Source organism: Mytilus galloprovincialis, chromosome 4 (assembly GCF_965363235.1).
Source record: "Mytilus galloprovincialis chromosome 4, xbMytGall1.hap1.1, whole genome shotgun sequence".
Taxonomy (NCBI): domain Eukaryota; kingdom Metazoa; phylum Mollusca; class Bivalvia; order Mytilida; family Mytilidae; genus Mytilus; species Mytilus galloprovincialis.
This window is the reverse complement of record NC_134841.1, coordinates 47616334-47641349: the sequence shown is the minus strand read 5'-3', so window position 1 is coordinate 47641349 and position 25016 is coordinate 47616334. Positions and strand designations below refer to the sequence as shown.

General features: G+C 34.8%; 1 protein-coding gene across 1 annotated transcript; it reads right to left on the bottom strand.

Moving 5' to 3' along the window:
- Positions 1–7470: 7470 nt before the first annotated feature.
- Positions 7471–9904, bottom strand: LOC143072291 (uncharacterized). The gene is made up of 3 exons (XM_076247152.1): positions 8989–9904; positions 8500–8669; positions 7471–8180 (listed from the first exon to the last, which is right to left on the bottom strand). Exons 1-3 carry the CDS (start codon positions 9464–9466, stop codon positions 7530–7532), a joined length of 1299 nt encoding a protein of 432 aa, XP_076103267.1. The 5' UTR covers positions 9467–9904; the 3' UTR covers positions 7471–7529.
- Between the last annotated feature and the right edge of the window lie 15112 nt (positions 9905–25016).

The following is a 25016-nucleotide window of genomic DNA, read 5'->3' as shown; positions in this document are numbered from 1 at the left end:
AACCAATTATCCACAAGAGACCAAAGTATGATATTACACAATGTACTTGTACAAATAAACTAATAAACATAGTCATAAGTCATCGACAAAGTAATACGGTATGAATAATATGCGTAAAGCGAGTCCTTTGAGACGTACTTTGAACCAAAAGATTTAAAAGGCAACGTGATGTAAATGTTGAGAGCATAAACGTTAAAATGTTCGAAATAGAACAAATCCATCAAAGGTCATATTGCGTTAGGGAGTTGCAATAAAGATAATTTTATCACTTTTCACTTCAGTTGTTTTCATTTTTCAATTGATGTCCTTCAAATTATGTATACAATTAGTGTCTCCATATAAGATCTTTATGTATGACTTTTGAATTCAGAAATGCGTAATCAATTTATATTCGCTCAAATTATATTTTTCATATACTAGTATATGAAACTGTTCAGTAAAAAACTTTTTTTACATTTATGTTCGCTATGTAGATTCCGTATATCGTTAAGCTATCGGAATTCTTATGTGTACTAACTGTGCACCACTTATTGCGGACCCATTTTTGTATTGTTACGAATTATAAGTATAACGCAAATAAGCAAATACTCAAGGAAACAACATCTTATATAAAAATCTATTAACACTTTTATATATTTGGATGTTATATTGGCTCTAAATAATGACAACCTCAGAATGTACAACACAGAGATTCTAATACCACTTGTATAGATATTTGGAAGACATATTGGCTCTCAATAATGACAATTTCAGAATGTACACTACAGAGATTTATCCTGCTGAATTTACTTAAAGATAAAGCTAATGCAAACAATGAACACCGCTTTTCCTGGATCTTGATATCTATATCTTTATAGGAAGCTTAAAATCAAAATGTGCGATAAAAGAGAAGATTTTTTTATTTCCTATTGTTAATTGTCTATTTTTAGATGACATTCCCCATTCACCATCTTATGGAGTTTGTTTATCTCAACTTGTTATTTAACTAATTTAAATATGTAAACATTTGTACTTCTCCTTCGGTTGTTAATTACAGATGTTTGTATATTTGTCTATTTAAAATTTAAAACAAACACATCCCATCCATCTTTTAATATACATTTACCTACATATATATGACATGATTTGTTTATCACATTTTGTAGAACACATAAAAACCAGACATGGACCATTATCCAGAACATTTCAAGTTTAATTATTCATTAATTCCTGACATAAACTACTATATTCTAAAATAGTATCTATGAAATATATATGAGGTTTATATAAGAGTTGTTATATCAAGCGAAGCCTTGCTATTATGCTCCAGTATCTATTCACATTTATTCAAATATTCATTTAAAAGTTTAGTATTGTTACCCAATATGCAAAAAGAATGAGGATTACCGATGAACCAATTATCCACAAGAGACCAAAGTATGATTTTACACAATGTACTTGTACAAATAAACTAATACACATAGTCATAAGTCATTGAAAAAGTAACACGGTATGAATAATATGCGTAAAGCGAGTCCTTTGAGACGTACTTTGAACCTAAAGATTTAAAAGGCAACGTGATGTAAATGTTGAGAGCATAGAAGTTAAAATGTTCAAAATAGAACAAATCCATTAAAGGTCATATTGCGTTAGGGAGTTGCAATAAAGATAATTTTATCACTTTTCACTTCAGTTGTTTTCATTTTTCAATTGATGTCCTTCAAATTATGTATACAATTAGTGTCTCCATATAAGATCTTTATGTATGACTTTTGAATTCAGAAATGCGTAATCAATTTATATTCGCTCAAATTATATTTTTCATATACTAGTATATGAAACTGTTCAGTAAATACTTAGCTATTTATAAATCGGGATTGAGACATAATCCCATTACTGCAAATCAACGAGAAATATCTGTTACAAATTTGTCAAGGTACCACAGTGACTACAGTCTTCTGATAATAATTTAGTATTTTGTTATTACCGTATTTTTGAAGTATTTATACATCTGAACATTTTGTAAAAAGTAATTTGCGTTGATTTTAAACGTGCAAATAGCCTGACACTCTTTTGACACAAGGCATCAGATTTAACATCCCTATTCTGACCCGACGTTGCAGCGTAATAGTACATCACAGCTTAACAGACCCTCGACTTTAGCCAGGGTTTACTGCTGGTCGGCAGAAAACTAGCAGTGACCGTATGTTTATTCTCCAGCCTCCTGTGGGAATCAAAACCCCAAATATGGATCTACATATAGGAGATGGCTTGAAATAGACAACCCACATCTTACATGCAGCCAAGAAAGTCAGTTTAACACTTGTTTCATCAGACAAAATCTACAAGTATGTCCAAAAGACTGCGAAAACAGCTTTAATTTTATTGGTAATATCCACAATGGAGCGATACACATCAAATAACAAACAACAACTAGAAAGAAACCAAAATAGAGCTGCAAGATTCATTACAGGGGACTATAAATCTGGAGAAGAAAGATTTTAACTGACCAAGAACTAGACAATCAGCTGCCCAGAATAACTATGCAGCTAATCGTAATTCTGTACATCCTGTAAAGCGAAACCAAAACCAAAAGGATAACTAAACGTTTTGAAGACTTTGAAAGAGCCTATATAGTTACCAATTGAAACAAGAACAATTCAAAGGTACATGAAACAACACAATCCGAAACTGAAAAATTTAGGACTCGTTCTTCGTAAAGACTGCAATTCATTGGAACCAGCTGGAAGAAAAGATAATTCTGTTCTTTGTTATTATGGTATGTTCCGGCACCTGTACGTAAATAACACGAAGTGTTATCGAGCATCAATTGTATAGTTTTATTAATGATATTCACCCCATATGTACCAAGTTTTAGATTAGTTTTATTGATACACACGACATTTCTTGGTAATAGAAGATTATACAAACAGAAGACGTATACTTTACAATAAAATTATTTTCATTTACCTGTGTTTAATATAATGTAATTGTTTTTTTCAAAGTTGATGTTTTTTCTAAAAATTAAAACATTTTACAGCGGTTTTATACTTTAACCGTAGTTAAAACCTATTTATTTACTTTTGACCTAAATTATCCATTATTTTTATTAACTATGTATTTGCCTTGTATTTGCCTTGTATCACAGGTCAAATCTAATCGTTCATTGTGTGCTAATTTGTGTTACTACATTTCTTTTTGAGTTAAGCCTTCCAATTGATATTTTATAGTGTGTCTTTCTATGTTTTGATGTTATACTATTGTTTTTAGAAAAGGGAGAAAGTTTGGTATAATTGAAACGTTTAATCCCGCTGCAATTAATTGCACCTGTACTACGCAGGAATCTAATGTTCAGTGGTTGTCGTCTGTTTATGTTGTTCATAAGTGTTTCTCGTTTTTATATAGATTAGACCGTTGGTTTTCCCGTGTTAATGGTTTTACACTAGTAATTTTTAGGGCCCTTGTTCGTTGTGAATACCAAATACCAGCATTAAATTTCGTATTTACACCAGACGAGCATTTTGTCTACAAAAGACTCACCCTTGACGCTCGAATCCAAAAAAAAAGTCAAATAAAGTACGAAGTTGAAGAGCATTGAAGACCAAAATTCCAAAACGTTTTACAAAAACAGCCAAAGTAATCTATTCCTGAGGTAAAAAAGCCGTAGTATTTCAAAAATTCAAAAGTTTTGTATTACTAAACAGTTAATTTATAAATATGACCATATCAATGATAATTAATGTCGGCACAGAAGTGCTGTCTACTGGACTGGTGATACCGTCGGCGAATTAAAACTTCACCAGCATCGACCCAGTGGTTGTAAATAAACTCATCATAGAAACCAGGACTAGATTTGTATTTACGCCAGACGCGCGTTTCGTCTACAAAAGACTCGTCAGTGACGCTCGAACCCAAAAAACATTAAAAGGCCAAATAAAGTACGAAGTTGAAGAGCATTGAGGACTAATATTCCTAAAAAAGTTATCAAAAGGTACCAGGATTATAATTTAGTACGCCAGACGCGTGTTTCGTCTACATAAGACTCATCAGTGACGCTCATATCAAAATATTTATAAAGCCGAACATGTAAAAAGTTGAAGAGCATTGCGAATTCAAAATTCCAAAAAGTTGCGCCAAATACGGCTAAGGTAATCTATGCCTCGGATAAGAAAATCCTTAGTTTTTCGAAAAATTCAAAGTTTTGTAAAGCCTCGGTCACACCTTACCGGATAGCTCGAACGGACGCCTAACGGATAACTTTTTTTCAATCCGTTCATGTCCGTTAGACGTCCGTTCTTATCCGTTAGGCGTCCGTCCATATCCGTTAGGCGTCCGTTAAGTGTCCGTTTTATCCGTTGACGTCCGTTCTGTCCGGTGGAAAATTTTGAGCATGTTCAAAACTTTGAACGGACGTCCAACGGATAAAATGTCCGTTGAACGTCCGTTAGGCGTCCGTTAGGCGTCCGTTTTGTACGGTACTCGTCCGTTTTGTATCCGTTACGTGTCCGTTAGGCATCCGTTGGAGATCCGGTAGACCAATTCACCAACGGACGTCTACCGGACGCCTAACGGACGCCTAACGGATAAAACGGATGTGAAACGGACATTAACGGAAGTATAACGGATAAAACGGATGCCTACAGGATGTAAAACGGACAAATGCCAATTGAAATTTCGCGTCAGAAATGCCAATAATTTGTATGTCAGATTTTCTTGAATGTCATGAATATTTATTATTCGTGATGGATCTTGGAGTAAGAGCACGTCTTCGCTACCAAGCAGCTATTATTCAGGCCAGACTCAACTTAAATGTAGCAAATATAAACCTTCTAGCTGTCGAAAGGAGAAGAAGGAGAAGACAAAGAAGATGGTGGACACGACCATGGCTAAGTCCTGAAAGACGACGCAGTTTTGGTCTATATGACCAACTCATGACAGAACTTAGGCGGGAGGATCGGCAGTCCTTTGTCCACTTCCTTCGAATGCCTACAGAGATGTTCGACGAGATATTGCAGCGGGTTGGACCTCGCATAGCCAAGCAGAATACCTTTTATAGAAATCCGCTGGAACCAGGGCTCAAATTAGCAATAACACTTAGACACCTTGCTTCTGGAGCAAAATATCGTAGCATGCAGTACGGATGGAGAGTTCCGCATAACACCATATCCGTTTTCATACCAGAGGTACGTAATATAAACAAATTCAGAAAATCAACTTGAACTCTATAAGACTGAACAATCACACTGCTTCTACCTTGTTTTTTTATCAGAGGAGATCTATATTTACACACATATCAGGCTAAACAAGACGCAATACAAAATAAAATCAAGTAAACCAGTTGACTAAAGTGACCCTCGTGTGTAAAAACGTAAAAAAAAAATCGGAAAAATTGTTCTATTTGTTTGGTACGTGTGACCTTGATACCTGTCCTACTGACCACACTTTCCCAGAAGCAAATATTATATACTAGATACCATGTTCATCTGACGCGCTCATGTCGTCGCTAGGGACAACAGTGCGGAAATATTTTTTACAAGTTGGGTTTTATTAGTTGTTTGCATGTATATTATTTCAGGTTTGCCAGACAATCATTGACGAGTATGTAGATGAAGTCATGCCCTTCCCAAGCACAATGGATGACTGGAAGCGGATCGCAGAAGGATTTATGGAGAAGTGGAACTTCCCCCATGCATTGGGGGCCTTAGATGGTAAACATGTGGCATGTAAATGTCCGCCTGGCTCTGGGTCAACCTACTTCAACTACAAGAAGTTCTACTCAATAGTACTTCTTGCCCTGGTAGACTCGGACTACAAATTTATCTGGGCAGACATAGGAGGTCGTGGTGCTGCATCTGATGCACAGCTATGGAATGCATCAGATCTGAAATCTGCAATCGAGGACGGAGACCTTGACCTTCCAGACGCTGAACCATTACCACATGATACTGAAGATATACCGTACTTTTATATTGGTAAGTGTATTACTCTAAAAATGGTACGTAGCGGAAAATGAATTAATGAGACAACAACCCAAAATAAAAAAAACCAACAACTACAAATTGAGAGTAAACAAGAACAGTGCTTAATGTACCCCGTCGTACAACCAAATTTGGATATATATATATATATATATATATATATATATATTTCACTAAGTTTGCATGACCCTTCCTTTGACCTGATGACCCGAAAACCAATATGTTTTATCAGTATACCAAATACAATTCATCTGTATGTTTCGTGAAACCCGGCATGTTGTTTTCAAGTTATATCCTCGTATCAAATTTCGGACGGACGAACAGACGGACAGACGGTTAGTTAAATTCTGTTTACCGTGTTTTCGCAAAAGGCAAAGAACAATAAACAGCCACAGCATCTCGCAATATCTACCCAAAATAAATGTTTTCACATAAGGATATAGCAAAGAACTTTCCGCTTTTGAGAGTGTCAGTAGTACGAACATACGTTTGCTTTCTGGATTCTTGATATGACAACAATCGCCTGGTGCACTGCAATATTTAAAAATTTAATATGCAATTTCTAGTCCTTTTATTTACAGGTGATGACGCGTTCGGCTTAAGAACATTTATGCAGAAACCGTATGGACACAGAGCATTAGCGTTGGAGGAAAGGATATTCAATTACAGGCTCTCGAGGGCACGTAGAGTGGTCGAAAATGCGTTCGGCATTCTCTCCAATAGGTTCCAGGTCCTTATGAGTACAATGCAACATCATCCATCAACCATTCGTTTGATAGTTACAACATGTCTAGTCCTTCATAATCTGATGAGGACTAGATACCCAAGACTACAGAACCGTCTAGTTGACCACGAGGGTAGAAATCAAGAAATTGTCCCAGGAGAATGGCGGAATGGACGTCAGATGCGCGACTGTCAGGTTGTACAGGGACCGAACAGAGACAATAAAGAGGGGAAAAAGGTACGCAATACCTTGAAACACTGGATTAATTCTGAAGCTGGTTCTGTTCCTTGGCAGCACGACATGGTCTGAGCATTTAACTTAGAAGTATAATGTAACACTAGAAAAGATATATAAACATATTCATGTTTACAGAGTGTCTCGAAAATTAATTAATTAAAATTAATTAAATTAAAAATGCATCTCCATTATGTTTTTGAATGTTTATTGTCATAGAAATTCAGGTTAAGAGTTATAGAGCCTGTTTCAAAAAGAGTCAACTACCAAACAATCGATCAAAGAAAACCATACAATCATAGGAGCAATACATGTATATTCACGTAATGTTTATTGATCGTAGGTTGCATACATCCAGTTCTGAACCTTTACATTTCCATAAAGTACTAAGTATGATAGTCCAATTCTAATATAATTTTACATCTTAAACGATCACAGTCAAATAGCAACATATCATCTTAGTGATACACGTTTTATAAAATAATACAAATTAAAACATTTTGGCTTATTTCTCATAACCAGTTCAATATGATACAAAAAAACATGTTACCAACATTTTAACAAAGGGTAATAATAACGACGAGACGTGTGTGAAGTTAATGAGACGTTTCCAGTTAAGGCGTTTCTGAGTCATTAAGACTGCGCAACGCTGATGAAATCATATCTGGTGTATCTGATGTACTTGTGGTAGGGTTTAAGAAAGTTTGTTGCATATAGGATTGCATATACTCCGGCGACTGACTCTGCCATGGCGACACTTCTTGGAGGTGCGGTGGTGGCATTCTCCACAGACTTGGCATGGGTTGAAAACAACTGCTACGAATTCCTGAAGGGCCGGAAGCGGTGAACGAATTACTAGTTATTACCGGGGATGTTTGTTGTTTTTTCTGTTGTTTCCATCTGTTTTGTAGTTGTATGAAACTTGTCTGGAACTCACAAAACTGATCGTCTGACACGTTCTTACATACTTCGCGAACCCAATCAAGGAATGTTGTTCTCTCACTTACAGGCTCTGCTACAGAAAGAGCACTTTTCACCGACCGCAAGTCCTCTTGTGCCTCAGCAAACTGTTTTCTGACTTCTCCAATAATTGGATCCTCAATAGTTTTTTTTTGCTTCTTGGTCTTGGTTATATGAACACCTGCATCTGTTGTTTGACCTTCTTCTATGCTTTCGTCTGCCGATATAATTGCTAGTCTATCCTCGGCAGCTATACGCTCAGCCTCGTCAAGATCACCACGTGCTATTGCAAGTGCCTCCTGTACCTGCAATAATCAATTCGTAACAATTTCAAGACTATAATCAAATATAAAGTATAGTTCAGCTTTTCAGAGTAAAAAATGTAGCTGTGAGAAAAGATTCCAAAACAGAAACACTGACAAATAAATGCGGACAGACAGACGGACCGGGATTACACACAATTTGTATATTTACGCACTGGACTTTGGTGGATCCTATAATCTATCAAAACAATATATTTTTGACAGTGTCAAAGATGGACTGACAGCAGATCAAATGAAAATATTTTTGACTGTCCTTTTTTGTCTGTCATTTTATTTAAAGTTACTTTTTAGGCAAACTTACACTTTTAACTGGGGCCCTGCGATGACGAATGTTGGTCTTAAGGAATTTGAACCTATCCATCACCCATTTTTCTCTATCGGTCAGATCTTTGCTCCCGTCCCCTGAACGACTTGAGTGAAGTTTGGTGTTCCAGTCTCTTAAATCGGTGTACCATCTCTTCAAATTTTCGACTAAAAAAAAATGAAAATCATTAATAAAATTTTAATGTGTTTTTATCTATGTATTTGTCTTATTTTACTGAATAACACAAACCTAAATTGATTCACGAAAAAGCGGTCCATTATGAAATGCAACAAAATGATTTTCTCATTTTTTGCTGGGTACATTTCGCATCGTAGTCCGGATGCTGATAATCGTTTTTTTTTTCATTTTTTGTATTCCCGGTTTGCTGTCTAAAAGAGCATAGAAACATTCTACATAATGAAAATGATGACATATCACACAACTAACAAGTTCACTCAAAGTTCATTTACTACAAATAAAACATACCATCAGTATCGATTTCATCTGCCTTATCTTGCCAAATTCTATCTTTTACCGACTTATTCTTATATTCTTTGTGCTTTTTGTTCCACAATATTGGATGCTCTTCAACCCATTCAAGCACTTCTGCTTCCTCTTGGTCATCTCGTAATCTGCAACTTTTCTTTTGTTTCTTTGATTTCTGTTCTGTAGTATTGCCCTCATTATCAGACGGAGTCTCTTCTATTGGAGTTCTGCGATTCTCCTCGTCGTTGATTGGTGTTTCTGCCCTGGGTGGATCCTCACGTATTTCATTATTTTGTATTCTCGGTTCTAATGGAGGGCAGGGACGTCCCTGTGGAGGGATGTCTTCTTGTGTGTTTAAAATATTGGCATCATATTCTGTATTTGATGCAGCATCCGAATCATTATCAGGCAGCGTTATTAGAATTTTCCTCTGGTGCTTTTTTCCTCTTCCTCTTCCACCTCTACCCCGTGGCGGCATTTTGAAGAATAAACTAAAATCAGTCACACGTAAACATTTTAATCATTTTAAGGTCACGTGTATGTGGTTTATTGCCTGTAATTTTCTGACGGTTTATTGCCTATAACTTTCAGATGGTTTATTGCTTTTAGTTTTTAAAAGATTTATTGCTTTTAGTTTTTAAAAGGTTTATTGCCTTTAATTTTTATATGGTTTATTGCCTTTAATTTTAAGATAATTTTGTTCATCCGTTTTATCCGTTACGCTTCCGTTAGGTGTCCGTTTTATCCGGTACTCGTCCGTTGGATGTACGTTCGACGTCCGTTCTGTCCGGTACGTATCCGTTTCAATGTCCGTTGTGTGTCCGTTAGGCATTCGTTACATGTCCGTTAGTACACCAACGGACTCCCAACGGATAAGAAAATTGTCAACGGATAACTTTTTTTTTATCCGTTAGGCGTCCGTTCGAGCTATCCGGTAAGGTGTGACCGAAGCTTTAACAGGAAATTTATAAAAATTACCACATTATTGATATTCATGTGTTACTACTGGGCTGGTGATACCCTAGGGGACGAAACGTCCACCAGCAGTGGCATCGACCCAGTGGTGTAAAAAGTTATCAAAGGTACCAGGATTATAATTTAGTACGCCAGACGCTAAACGTTTTGCCAAATACAGCTAAGGTTATCTATTCCTGAGGTAGAAAAGCCTTAGTATTTCAAAAATTCTACAGTTTTGTAAACAGTTAATTTATAAATATGACCATATCAATGACAATTCATGTCAGCTCTGTGCTGACTACTTGTCTGGTGATACCCTCGGGGAATTAAAACTCCACCAGCAGTGGCATCGACCGAGTGGTTGTAAATAAACCCAAGGTAGATACCAGGATTAAATTTTGTATTTACGCCAGACGCGCGTTTCGTCTACAAAAGACTCATCAGTGGCACTCGATTTAAAAAAGTTGAAGCCAAGGCTCCGTATTGAAGGTCGTACCTTGACCTATAATGGTTTACTTTTATAATTGTTACTTGGATGGAAAGTTGTCTCATTGGCACTCATACCACATCTTCCTATATCTGTGCTTTTAATTATGGCTCATTTCATTTATATCTCATGTCTAGTGTGACGCCCATTTACTCTGAACTAGTATAAATTATTGTTAAAGGGCCCGCTATGACAGTAAAAAGAGCTTCCAAACAGCTTTCCACACCGTCAATATGTGCTCTCTCCCGTCGAATAAAAGCCAGAATTGGTATCCTCTATGTAACGCTACATATACTGAACCTTTGCTAATATAGGTAGTCCGTTTGGTGTTGCGGAATTTAACCTTGTTCCATTAGCAGTCCCAGCCGATTTCACCCTACCCCACTAACAGGACATTCCTGTTTTACGTCAGTTTATTCTTAATTTGTTCTCGTCCTGAAAATGCATAAATTTAAATATAACCACTGGAATTTAAATATTATTACTCAGTATCCTTTTTGTGTCCGATATAATATGCATTAGAGAAACTATTACATATTCATTTTTTGTTAACATACAAATAACTGAGTAAATGAGATTGATTTACCATTGATTAAACCTAAAAAAAAAAGTAATATGAACCTGCTCACCCCTCTTTGTCTTATCTAAAATCTCGAATTGAAACAACGTTTGATAAGTTTGAGCTTTTGATTTTGCCATTTGATTAGGACTTTCCGTTTTGAATTTACCTCGTTGTTTAACTTTTTTGTGAATTTACTTATTTCATAGTACATGGTCAAACCATGTTCTTTATTTCGTCATGCATAATTTACCTTGTATTGTACATGCAATTATCTCTGAAATTTGAATTCTTATTAAGTTTCAGTAATTTGAGGGGGACGGGGTTATGAATTTTTTTGGAAAAATTTTTTGAAAATCAAATGGTTGCTGCCTTGTATGTATACGCAATTATTTCACCCTAAAGCCATTAAAAAAAATCAAAATTCCCAAACAGAAACAACATTTATTTCACTACTAGAACACACCTGCGAAATCGCGGGCATTGACAGCTTGTAAACTGTTGTAGGATGAATTTTTGTAAAAGATCGTATGTTTGGAGATTTCATAAAAGGTATCAAAGGTCTCTTCCTTTTTCCAAAGTCCGTTATTTGTTTCCTTTCTGTTAAATTCCATTTTTTTTTCCGTTTCGGGCCTCAGACTACAAGTATTCTCCCCATTTGCTACAATGCAATTTTTGGTAAAAGTCAAATTATTAAAATTTAAAAAATTGAACCACTTCAAACATGAAATAAATGTAACTGCTTATAGACCATTATTATTCTAATAAAATATGCTTCTAGGACAATCCATTAGTTCTTTTTCATTTGACAGGCTAATTTCTACCCTACTTCCTTTTGGCTAAATCACTACTTGCACTTTCAACAATAATGTTTTTCCACATATTTTACTTATTTCAACTAGTAAACATTAAAAAAAAAAAACGGTAGACAGAATACTTAGGAAGCATGACCCAATACAACAATTGGGAACTATATTCCAAGTTTACAACCGGAAGTCTTATCTATGACTAAAAGTCGAAAACAATATCCGAACACCTTTTTTTCGTTTTTCTCCCAAAATTACTCAATCTGAATAATCATAAGAATGGATGACAAATGCGACTATGCATTGTACCTATAGGACACAGAGGCATGATGATTAATTTATTGAGGAAGGAAGAGCAGGACATACAAAATGAGGTCTTTTCGTCTTATAGTATAGATATTGCAATTGATTCTAATTTATCGAATATATGTTTTATTTACATTCTGAAATCATTTATTCCACTGAACCTGTTAAACTTTCTAATAAAACATTCTATTTAAAATTGACTCCCTCAAATACAAGATAAAAGAATATGCTTAAAAATCATATCAAATTGCAATGAATTGTTAATGATCAAATTGCAATGTATCGTTAATGATCAAATTGCAACGAATCGTTAATGAGTCCATCTATCAATCGTAATGCTTATAAGGCTAATAATAATGATGAAATGACTTCAATCCTCTACTATTTATTGCTAAGAGAATTTTCCATGGAGAAAACATGAGTCTTACGAACACATTATCTTATAGATTAATGGTATAAAATTTGATAAATGTTAATTAGTATTTTGGCCACGAGCATCACTGAAGAGACATGTATTGTCGAAATGCGCATCTGTTGCAGGAAAATTGGTACCGTTAATGTTATTACATGTCAAATGACATAACTTTACCATCGAAGGCGATAACTTTCAATCGTTCTACGCTCTTATGTTCATAGATATAGGAAAATATGGTATGAGTGCCAATGACACAACTCTTCAGCCAAGTCCCAATTTATAAAAGTAAACCATTATATGTCAAAATACTGTCCCAACACGGAGCCTTGTCTCACACCCAACAGCAATCTATAAAGGGCCCCAACAAAATACTAGTGTGAAACCATTCAAATGAGAAAACCAAAGGTCTAATCTAGATAAAAAAAAAAAAAACGTGAAACGAGAAACTCTTATGAACCACATCAACAAATGAAAACTACATGAACGTTTTCGTCATAGTGGACTGTGCTTTTTAGTCTGTCGGACGCGAACATATTTGCTGATAATTTTTTGTTGTCATCATATATGGCTGGAAGATGGAGTTGTTAATCGTCACTTTCATTTCTGCTCATTTCTATACTTTGTCTTTTGTATGTCTCAACCGCGTTACTTCGACGACCACTGCGTGATTATACTGCAGAATCATCAAAACCACTATAATTGTATAACGTAGTACACATGATACCTTTCCTGAATAGTAGGATATGTTACGTTTGAGAAATCTATTCCTGCTTGTTCAAACAATTATTTTTTTAGTGTGTAAAATGTTTATTCACAACATTAACCTGTGCGGACAATTTAGTGCACTAGTTTTTCAAACCCATTTACCCGATCGGTCTTCTGTTTAAGGGGGTATTTTACTTGGAATATATAGTTCAGATACGTGCTGAACAATTTTACAATGACTTTGGGTTTTAAGTGTCTTCCCAATGGTTAGTTTGCTTGTGTTAAATTATCCGGTGATTAATTATCCCCTGTACATTTTTGGATGCCCTATCAAAAAACTTCAAGCAGCATTTGCTCTTCATATTACGTATCAATAATGATTTTTCATGGCGAAGCGTCTAAATCTCGATGGTCATCCATGCCGCGGAAACCACAGAGTTTACAATTATAGGTCTTCTGATGTATTTTGTGCTAAATATTCCTTTCTCCCATAAAATCATTTTGTCACCCATAGATACAGGATCTGTCCTCTTGTTATGAATGACTACCAAAAGTAAAAAATCAAAATCAAAATCAAGAAAACTGAATTTGAAATATTGTATTCTTCGTGTAGAACATTTTACATTTCCTCTATTTTAGCGTAAAACGAACTTTAAAGTGTGTGACAAACTAATCATATATCATTTCAATTGTTAGTAATTGGACTCCGCAAACATAATATATTAAAAAATATCACGACAAACGGACCGACGGACGACAAGCAGCGTCATCATATGAAAAGGGAAATTAACTGGAATACACCATTCTCTATTTAACTATATTAAAGTTATTTACAGTAAGCATAATATAGTTCAAAATAGAGCCCTTAAGTCGTATATTATTAATTGTGTTTTTAAAGTACCGGTCTTTGTAAGAATCATGCAGGTTCCTGTTGATGGGCGATTCATGACCCCTCTTCAAATGTCTTTATATTTTGTTTATGATGAAGGTATGGTATGAAAATAAGTTTTCTGTATTAATTTTTTCTTTTCAACTTTGGTTGCCATGGAAACCATCCTTACAAAATTTTGCCTAAATACGTCCATAAGTAGCCTTTGAAAATTGAAATATAATGGATTTTAAAGAACCATAGAAATAAAGTTAATCAATACAAACAATATGTATATTTACAGTATTGACAAACACAACCCCAAACTATACAAAAACGTTAAAATTTTGAATTTACTAAATGGTTTGTTTCCATAGCAACCATTTAAAAATGTGTTAAAATTCGAAAATGAAAAATTTCAAAAACTTTAAAATTTTAAATCTGTTTATCTCCCAAGACCAACAATACCATGACATGTCATTGACAAATTTTGAAAGACCACATTCTATATATTCAGAAAATAAAAAGAAAGTCGTGTGTTTTTTTTTCTTTCAAAAATTGTCAATTTTCACCAAAATTCAGAGTTAATTCTTTCATATATACCATGCCTTCTGCAACGTCGAACTATTTAAAAAAAAAATCTGGTCGACCATTCTCACTTAGGTGACGTCGAAGTCCATCCGTACAGTTAATGAGGGTATGAGATGGATATGGGGACCTATATTCGCGCCTGTATTCCATAATAAATCTTGACAATCAGAGCATCATCTGCTGTAAATCTAGATTTCATATCAACCGGAACATATGTATAATTTTCAGTAGCGGTTATATGGTTACAGTTTCTGTTTTCAGCCCATGTTTGGCAAACATTTACACCCCAGTTAGTAAAACTTGCTAGTTTTGTTGGTTTCCTATTAATTATACGCTTTTAAAAGTGGTTGAAACTGCATTTGAAAATCTTTCCTTATTGGTACTAAAAAACAACTGTTGTGTTTGAAAATAATCCAAATCTTCTAATTCCCATTCAGTATCGTGTTTGAAATTATTTTAAAAAAATCAGACAGAACCATTTACTTCAACACTTACATTTTCTTACTATTGCTGATGTGTGGTTTTCAGAGTGTGGCTATCGTTTATGATATTGCGGACTATCTTGAAGTTCCCTATTCTTATAGTTGGTTTAATGTTATTTTAAAGTGCGAAGTATGCGGTGTTGTGCGAAGTAGCGCAGGGTCGTTAATGACAAACCCCTCATCGAAATCAATCCTACTACGTTTGCCTATTTCTGTGGTATATATATGAGATATAGTCATAAAGGTGATGGCATGCTTTTTTGGGTTATAAGGACTGGTGACTATATCCGTGTTGATGATAACTCCCAATGGTTCACCTCTATATATTTCGACCAATAACGGCATCCCTGGCTTCAGTCTTTCAGCTGTAAACTACTGTAGCCTTGATGCTTTTATGTTATGGAAGAGCGGGAACAACGGCCGTTTTGATGTCCAACTACTTTACAAAATGCATAAAGTTGCGTTTACTGGTATAGTAGACGATGGCTTGTTTGTACTTTCAAGGGTCGGCTTGTATTTCCTGGAGGACGTGTCTGGTTCCTTTGGTCTTGATAATGCGATCTGTACTGAGAATTGTTCAGAACTGGTGGTGAATTTCCATTTCAATAAAGCTTTCAGTTCATTCGGTAGGTCCATACTATTGTCACCGAAGTGATCAGTTCTTCAATGTTTTAAGTGCACCTTGCGAAGTTTCATTCAACTCTCATATCAAACTGTTTTTAAACATATACACACTTTCATGTGGTGATGAAACCTTGCATCCATTTTTGTTTTATTGAATTGGAAATAATTGTTTAGTTGGCTTACTACTGTTCTCTCAATTCTTTAAATTGACCATAGCTAAATCACAAAGAATTTTGTTAATCATTTAAATGATTGTAAAAGAATTAAAGCTTAATTACTAGAATTGTTTTTAATGATTTAAATGATAGCTATGAATGTAGTACGCTTCGGGCTTTACATGTTCATAAAACATGACCAAGTATTGTCTTACCTTTACATAGCTGTGAGGGTGATTAAAACTAGGCACATAGGAATGTGTCCATAGTACAAGGATGCCCCACTCGCGCTATCATTTTCTATCATAAGTGGACCGTTGAACTTGGTTCAAAACTCTCGGCATTAAAATTGAAAAGATCATATCATATATATATAGGGAACATCAACTTCATATAAATCTTCCTCGACCAAAAACTTTAACCTGAAGCGGGACAAACGAACAAACACACAGACTAGAACACATAATACCCCTCTACTATCGTAAGTGGGGGCATATAAAAGGGTGAACACAAGAAATTAAAATCTTCAATTTCATTGTTCTTAGTAGGAATACTAAAATATCAGAATAAATAATTTGTTGTCTTAGATAATCTTCCTTTAGAAATTAGGTCTTCTTATCTGAGAACTATATAAAATAAGGAGATGAGGTATGATTGCCTATGAGACAAATTACAATACGAGAAAAATGATGGAGATGTTTACAATGACAGGTAGACGTATGACCTTCAACAGAAATTGACAAAATATATACCACACAGCAAGCTATTATAAAAAACATGACAAAAGAAAATTTAAAATAATTCAAATGAGAGAACCAACGACTTGATATTTGTACAATCAAAACAAACCAACAAAACAAATATCAAAAATAACGGACGATAACAGCATAAAACATTTCATTGGTTTTCTCAGCGTACTTCATTCAACATTTAGCAAAAACCTACACTGCATAGTGAGCTATAAAAGGTCTTGAAATGATACACGTAAGACAATTTCAACGAGTAAACCAACGAGTTATTTTGTGCAGACGTCGTCAGCGTAATGTCAGAGGAAGAGAGATAATGCAAACCCCACGATGGCATGTGTTGTCTCTCTTTGTATAAAAACATGATTACTCGATGCAATTTATTATTTAAGAAAATACATGTATTTGTAGTATTTGTATGACTTTGAACTGCGATGATTACACTGAAGGAGCGATAGTTTGACGCCGAAGTCCGATGGAGGCATTGTGACGCTATCTACATGCCTCCATCGCAAATCGTATAAGTTGGTTTATATGACACGAAAAGTTTGACTTAATTTGATTTGATTTGATTTGACTATGATGGTACCGCTGTACCGCGACAGTCTACACATTTTCAATGCTTTTCATGTCGATGTAGAAGTCAATTTGCATGTCAATTTTCCAGATTTTAAAGTAAATTAGGAGATTAAAAACTTTATTACTACGAGAAGCAGGGAGGATTGGTGGATAGAGGAAATTTGACCTTCTATGGTGTTTACAGAGGGTTTCTTTTACGTACGATGGAGCATGGCATTCTCTAAATTCATACGGGTCCAAAGACATACAGTATTATAATATTTCGATAAACAAAGAACCCGTGAGAGAAACCAAAGTAAAAAGGGGTAATGTCAACGTAGACTTATTTCTATATGCAGAAAATCATAAATGACGGTCTCTCATTTACTGTTGATTCATTATCATACGTTAGATATCAATTTTCCAGGATTACGTTGGTACGAGTGAACCACGAATTTAAATGTAAAACGAAAAGCACATTTCTGTAAGGTTGTGCAGACTTTGGCGAACCAAACAAAAAATATCCACAAAAATGCAAGCTTTCCTGAATCAATGATAATTGATAACCACGAGAACAAATGAATCGACAGTAATATGCTAATGACATTAAAAACAGACACAGACAATAATGAATGTAAAATTTGAATGCTATTTATCTATACAAAAAATTAAAAGAAAAGTAAGCTTGGGAACAAGTACTAATCATCTATTCATATTATCAATATTTCTAAGGGATGTAATTCTTTGAAAATTAATTGATTGGCACTGCTTTTTCTTTTTTTGCTGTTATAAACCTTATACATAAAATTGATAAAAATCTGGCATGCAGTTTATACAGGAGATAGCTTAAAATGCAATTACCCATAGAAATATTCCAAAGTGGCATGACACTTTTATTGATGGGCGCCGAGTTTCTAATTTGTCAGAGACATAATTAAAAATATCATTTGCAGCTTTACAATATGTTAGTTTTTTTTTCAATTCAACAATTTCTATTAGCTAAGCGTCCAATAAGTGTCCAAATGAGACAAACAGTAATAAAAAGGGTTAACGGAACAAGCGCGGGTTCTCTTACGGCCAATTAACATATTCCTGTTTTAATAAAATCCAAACTTAAACAATTTCTCTAATAACCAACATTGTTTTAAAGTTCATTATAACTGCGGCTATTGAAAGCTGCGATCTTGACATTTAACCTACTGACCTTAGCTTAATAAACTTTCTCAGACCTATTGACCTGAATACCGATAGGTTTCGTTCCTTGCCACACAACAAGCAAATGGAACTCAGGTAATCATGTAGACCAGTGTTTTCCAAAAATAATTCTTTGATAAGGAACATAAAAGATGGACGAAAGATACCAGAGGGACAGTCAAACTCATAAATCGAAAATAAACTGACAATTAACGCCATGGCTCAAACTGAAAATGACAAACAAACAATGGTACACATGACATAACATAGAAAACTAAAGAACAAACAACACGAACCCTACCAAAAACTAGGGTTGATCACAGGTGCTACGGAAGGGTAAGCAGATCCTGCTCCACATGTGGCACCCATCGTGTTGTTAATGTGATAACTAATCCTGTAAATAGTCTTAATTCGGTAGGTCACATTCATGAAAGGGAAGGGGTTTGTAGTAACGACGTAAAGAACATATCCGATACCATTTGTGAAGGTGAAACGGTTATTCCATAACGGTCACCATTTTGAATTCTTGGTTTAATAGCTTCCTTGTGAGCAGCAACCCTCTATCAAGAAAATCATGATAGGAAATGCAAGCACGGGAATATCGTATCAATTGGGAGATATATACACCGTATGCAGGTGCTGCTTGAATGTTGCTACTTAGAAATGGAAAGTTCACAATTGGAAAGCTGAAATCATCTCTTTTGTCGTAAAGTTTTGTTTTCAACCGACCCTCATTGTCAATTTCTAGATGTAAGTAAAGATATGAGGCCGAATTAACTGTATTTGTAGTATCCTTAATCTTTAGTTCGATGGGATAGATGCGCCCCACATAGTCACCAAATATTGAATTATTTAGTGAAAGAACATCATTTTTATAGCAGAAAGTAGAGTTAAAGGATATTGCTAACTTCTCATCTTTCTTCCTAAAAAGTTCCTGAATAAAGTCAGCCTCATAATAATAAAGTAACAAGTCGACAAGAAAAGAGGCACAATTTGTTCCTATTGGAATGGCGACAGTCTGTTGAAAAACACGTCCTCCAAACGTAACAAATATGTTGTCAATCAAGAAATCAAGCATCTTGATAATGCCAGTTTCTGAGAATTTTTTGTTTGAATCGTGATCCTTTACAAAGTAGGATTTATCCCTTCCTAATGCGGGGTTCACACATTGCCGATTGTTGCTCCCGTTTGATATCAGACAGCGATGCGACACGAAAAGTGAAAAAGTCGGATTACTATCCTCAATTATCTGGGAGTCCTATCATTGTCTGAACGCAGTCGTTTAAGTTCGTAACAGATTCCTACGGGTCGGGAAGGGTCCGAAGAGTTCGGCGAAGCACCCCGACAGTTAGGTGCGTCTCGTAACATTCGGGGATACTCAGTCGATTTAGTCTAAGTGCCTATGTCGTGACAGTTTCTGCTGTGTCGGATCAAAATCCTAACAATGTTCTGTGTATTCTAGACGGTGTCCTATGGAACGGGAATGATCTGGAGAAATATTTTTATTGCTGTTTGTCTGCCGATTGAGTCCAGATCTTGTCGATTGCGAACCGTTTTAACAGTCCCGTTATTAATACGAAATTCGTCAATAATACCCACGTCATAGTCCCGACAATTACAGAATACAATAAGACTGCTCATCTCGATTATGTCGACAGTTTTCGAACGGATAACTTCCGACAGCGTCGGTTCACTGTCTGATCTCTGTCAGATTACATTATGTAGAATCGAGACGCAGTCGTGACAGACTTGGTCGAATTTTACCAGGCGAAAGATACAAATCGGATAAGAAGAGGATTGAGAACGGGATTATCGGGATAAATTCGCTTGAAAACGGTTGAATATTGACGCTTCATGGACAATATCTGATTGTTGTCGTGATTAAATTATTTAAAAAAAAAAAAATTAATTAAAGATTGAATTTTCATCCACGATTCACAGGATCTTGATCAGACTTTTGACAAATTTTAATCGGGAATGGTCCTGTCAAGGACGGCAGTAAAAATCGTGAATGTGTGACACCAGCTAAAGACAAGACACTTTTATCCCTCCTTAAGACAAGATCCCTAAGACAAAATTAAATGTTGATCTTTGATTTCAACTGAATAGGTTCTTTTCCCTTGCTATCTTCAATCGGTATAATTTTCGTTCAATTTTATCAGGGAAATTGAAGGGTTGAAGACCGTACCTTGACATATAATGGTTTATTTTTTATTTTTTATAAATTGTTACTCGGATGGAGAGTTGTCTCATTGGAACTCATACCACATTTTCCTATATCTATTTAAAACAAAGTCACATGACCTCTTAAAATAAACAAATACAAATATGAGACATTAACAAACGTCAACCACTGCAATACAGCCACCTATCATTAAAAACTCGAATTCCTTAAAAAAAAAAAACCAACAACATAAAACTAAGATGAAACCTTTCAAACTTTAACTAAAAAAGTTACAGTGAGTTGACTTTGGGTGTTGCCGTTTACCTGTAGCTATTATTTATTTATTTGTAGCTATTAATTCTTTTTATAACTTTTGGACTATTTTCAATCTCGGTCTAGATCTATTTCTGATATTTATTCTTACATACTTTTGATTTTTTGGCCCTATATGGTGATGACTGATGTACCCATATTTTGACTATTTATTTATTGTGTCTGTTTAGTTAATGCATCAATGTAAATATAACGGAATTTGATGAGACTGTCATCAAAGTGAGAGGGTTAGCGCTATAAAACCAGGTTTAATCCACCATTTTCTACAGTTGAAAATGCCTGTACCAAGTCAGAAATATGACAGTTCTTGTCCATTCGTTTTTGATGCGTTTTGTTATTTGAAATTGCCATGTGATTATGGAATTTCCAAATTGATTTTACTCTAAGTTCAGTATTTTTGTGATTTTACTTTTTATTCAACCAGATTGAAACATTGACAATAGGGACAATTAAATTGACCAGTTGGTTTCGTAAGATTTAAATCGATGCATTACCAAGTACTTATTGCAGTCAACTCCTGTGCAATTAAGTAAAACAGTGACTGAAAAAGAATTTGAACTTGCTGTCAGTTCCTTCATAACGATTGTTAGTGATGATCTGTTCTTCCATAAGAAAAAGCCTTTCTCATGTAGCACCTCCTCGACATATAACGATCACTTTTACCAAAGATTGTCTCTGATGCTCACCAAACTGCCAAACTCAAGAAATAACTAGATATTGTGACACCCTACAATTCAGACACAGTGGAACCAAGGGATAATAAATATAGAATTTAGCTCTGAACTCAATATAGGGGATGCCATATCTGCTACAGGAAATTGAACTCTTTGTTTAGACTTTCAGAATAACACCAAGGTGGATCTGAAAATATCAAGGATACAATGTACATTAAAAGAGGAGTAATTACTTTACCCTGCCGCCAGTGCTCTTATGAGCTATGTCCTCGTTTTGGGTATTTCTATGGAAAAGATGCCCGCATTTTTTTAAATAGATATAGGAAGATGTGGTATGAGTGCCAATGATACAACATAACATCCAAGTCACAATTTATAAAAGTAAACCATTATTATAGGTCACGGTACGGTCTTGAACACGGAGCTTAGGCTCTTAAGTTCATTTGTTAGTTAATTGATGAAAAATATTACGTAGGCGCTTCTGAACCGTATATTGTCCCTAAAGATATCAAAAATTCGTAAATGTATGGCTATTACAAAATCAATCGTTTCTGTAGCAACATTCGCCCCATTACATTTGGTATTGGCCGTGCAGATATTTCATGAATATGCATATGGGAATATGCGTCACGAACATTGATCGTAACTTTGTTCTCCAATGGCTTTTGTGTTTCCTATGTGGAGGTAAGACTATACCGGACGAGTTTGACCGAATCAAGACAGTATTTACGCTCCAAATGGCATTTGTACTCAAAAACTGTGTTTGCTTTGAACCCAATCTGTCCTGCGCTGAACTTGTTCTTGTTAAAAAAAAAGGAAGTGTGTTGTAATGCTAATATGCGTACTGAATTCGCATATGATGACTAAGAGATTGATTCATGTCCCTATTTGATGAAGACTTGAGCTATTGTGTGTTGCTTTAAAAAGTTATATAAGGGTCATGACTGATTTTGAATTACAACATTGCAAATTGGCATTACATTGTATAATTTTTCATTCTTGCCTTAATTAAATTGATGAGTAAACTTTTTTTACCAGGATTATCCAACTGCGACAATTTTCATGTACCAAACTGACTTTGTTTTACACTCAGCCAAGCCCCTAATCAAGGCAAGTAACACTTATGATTTGTTGTTTAACCTCGCATTCGCCTCGGGTGACTATGGTATTCATAACTTTGTTATAACTGATCTGTCCAGACTTTACAAATACACAACATGTATGTATCTATTATAACTAGATACTAATTTTCACAAAGTACACAATGGTTTAATCTATGAACGAATTTGTCCATAAAAATGACTTCAGTTGTCTGGAAGTACTCCCCTTTTTTCCCAACTTTTCAAAAAATTTCAGTTAGTCAAAAGTTATTGTCTGAATAAAAGGCTACACAACTGCAAAGTGTATCCACTCATGTAATCTTTGTTTAAGCCATTGTTTTGGGTAATGGTTAGTCATTCTTTGATTCTGTAAATAATAATTAAGGAATGACTTTAATATTTTTTCTGTCTATGAAGAAATAACATAAAATAATTTGGTGCACACTGAATAACGCGCGTGCCAACATTTTTTATGTTATTTCGAATAGACAGAAAAAATATTTCAGTCATTTCTTATAATTTAATTCTAAATTCCATTTTAAACCGTGGAAAACAATGAAAAAAGGTTGTTGACGTCACGGTCACATGACTAAATTATGTCTATGGGCTGATAACAAAATAACGTCAGCCAATGAAAAGACGCGTTACATCCAAAATTAGATTATTCTGAAATGTTTCAACTTGTCAATTTTAAAAAGTACCAATCAACAAATATTGCCTGCCTACCACTGTGGCATGAAAATCTGATGCATCAATAATTTCCACTTGATTTTTAGTCTTTGTTATTTTGTTTATATAAAAAAAACAAATACTGAGATTAAAATTCAATAGGAATGCCCAATGACTAGTACATCCAATTCTTAATACACTGTGAGAGCTATATGACCATTTAAAGCATTAACAAAATGCCATATCACTTCCAAGGTCTACTTTGAAAATGGCATACATGTGTGGATGTCTCGATCTGTTTTGTTGCATTGATATTAATACTTGATCCACATTGTCATTTTTTCACCAATCTTCAAGAAAAAGTTTGGACACAGGATCTAATTGAAAGTTTAATCACAATTATACAATTCCTATATCTGTGTGCTGATTTTTCTGCAATAGAATTCAATACCTTTTTAAACATTTTACTCAATTCTAAAAGCACACAATTTCAATAATTTACAAAATCATGTGATTACATATAGGAAAAGGGCAACAAGACATCTCATTCCTAATACTACAGAAGGAGCAGGATCTGTTTACTCTTCCAGAGCACCTGAGATCATAAATATGTTGTGGGTTCAAGTTGCTCGGTTTTCTTATTTCTAATTTGTATATTAGTTTAAACTTTTCATCAGAAAATCTGAAAAAGGAGATATGTATCTACTGAAAAAGATTTATTTCGGTGTTACCACACTTCAAAATCTACCTGGAAGCAAAACAGTGAAAAGTCAAGTCATGATAATTGATAGGACATTTGAGAGACCTCAAGGATACCTCACTACGTCTAGAAGTGAACGATTCCAAAAACTCTAAGTCCTTCACACCTAATAAATCATTTAAGACCATCAAGTTGACTTTTTATACCAACTTTTTTTTAATCTCAAATACAACAGTACATATATCTTACATGTATATATGTCTGATATCAGTGACGGATCCAGAACTTTTTCTAAGGGGAGGGGGGCTGACTGACTTAAGAGGGGCCCGTTCCAGTGATTTCCTATATTATATGAACACTTGTTCTCTTGTCCGACAAATTTATAAATTATTATAAATTAAGGAATGTATCTCCTTCGTGCAAAGCTCTGATTCCTTTCACGGATTTGGCTATACTTTTTGGACCTTTTGGATTATAGCTCTTCATCTTTTATAAAAGCTTTGGATTTCAAATATTTTGGACACGAGCATCACTGAAGAGACATGTATTGTCGAAATGCGCAGGTGCAGGAAAATTGGTACAGTTAATGTTATAAGATTGTTTAACAATGTACTTATTGCGGTTACACGAGACTGTATTTTAGAGACTGAAGTGTCCCTCAAATATAATAGGCATTGATTAAATGAAAATATTTCATTAAAAAATTCTCTTCATCATCGTATACATAACAGTTGCGTGAAAAAGAATAAAGAATAAAATGAATATTTTGTAGTTACATTTTGCATTTTAATAAGTTAAAATATGATTAATAAGTTTTAAAAAGTTTTAAAATAGACAAACATCAGACATACAAGACCCTATCAATAAAATAGAATATATATAAAAAAATTATGTAGAATTAAAACACAACATACGAAGTTCTGCACATTTGTGCA

Bases quoted from the DNA above. Each gene is read 5' to 3' on its own strand.
- LOC143072291 (XM_076247152.1), bottom strand. From the start codon at position 9,466: ATGCCGCCACGGGGTAGAGGTGGAAGAGGAAGAGGAAAAAAGCACCAG. The intron at 8,670-8,988 runs GTATGTTTTATT...ATTTTTTTTTAG, and splicing joins AGATGAAATCGATACTGATG to TCGAAAATTTGAAGAGATGG. The intron at 8,181-8,499 runs GTAAGTTTGCCT...TGATTATTGCAG, and splicing joins GCAGGGCCCCAGTTAAAAGT to GTACAGGAGGCACTTGCAAT.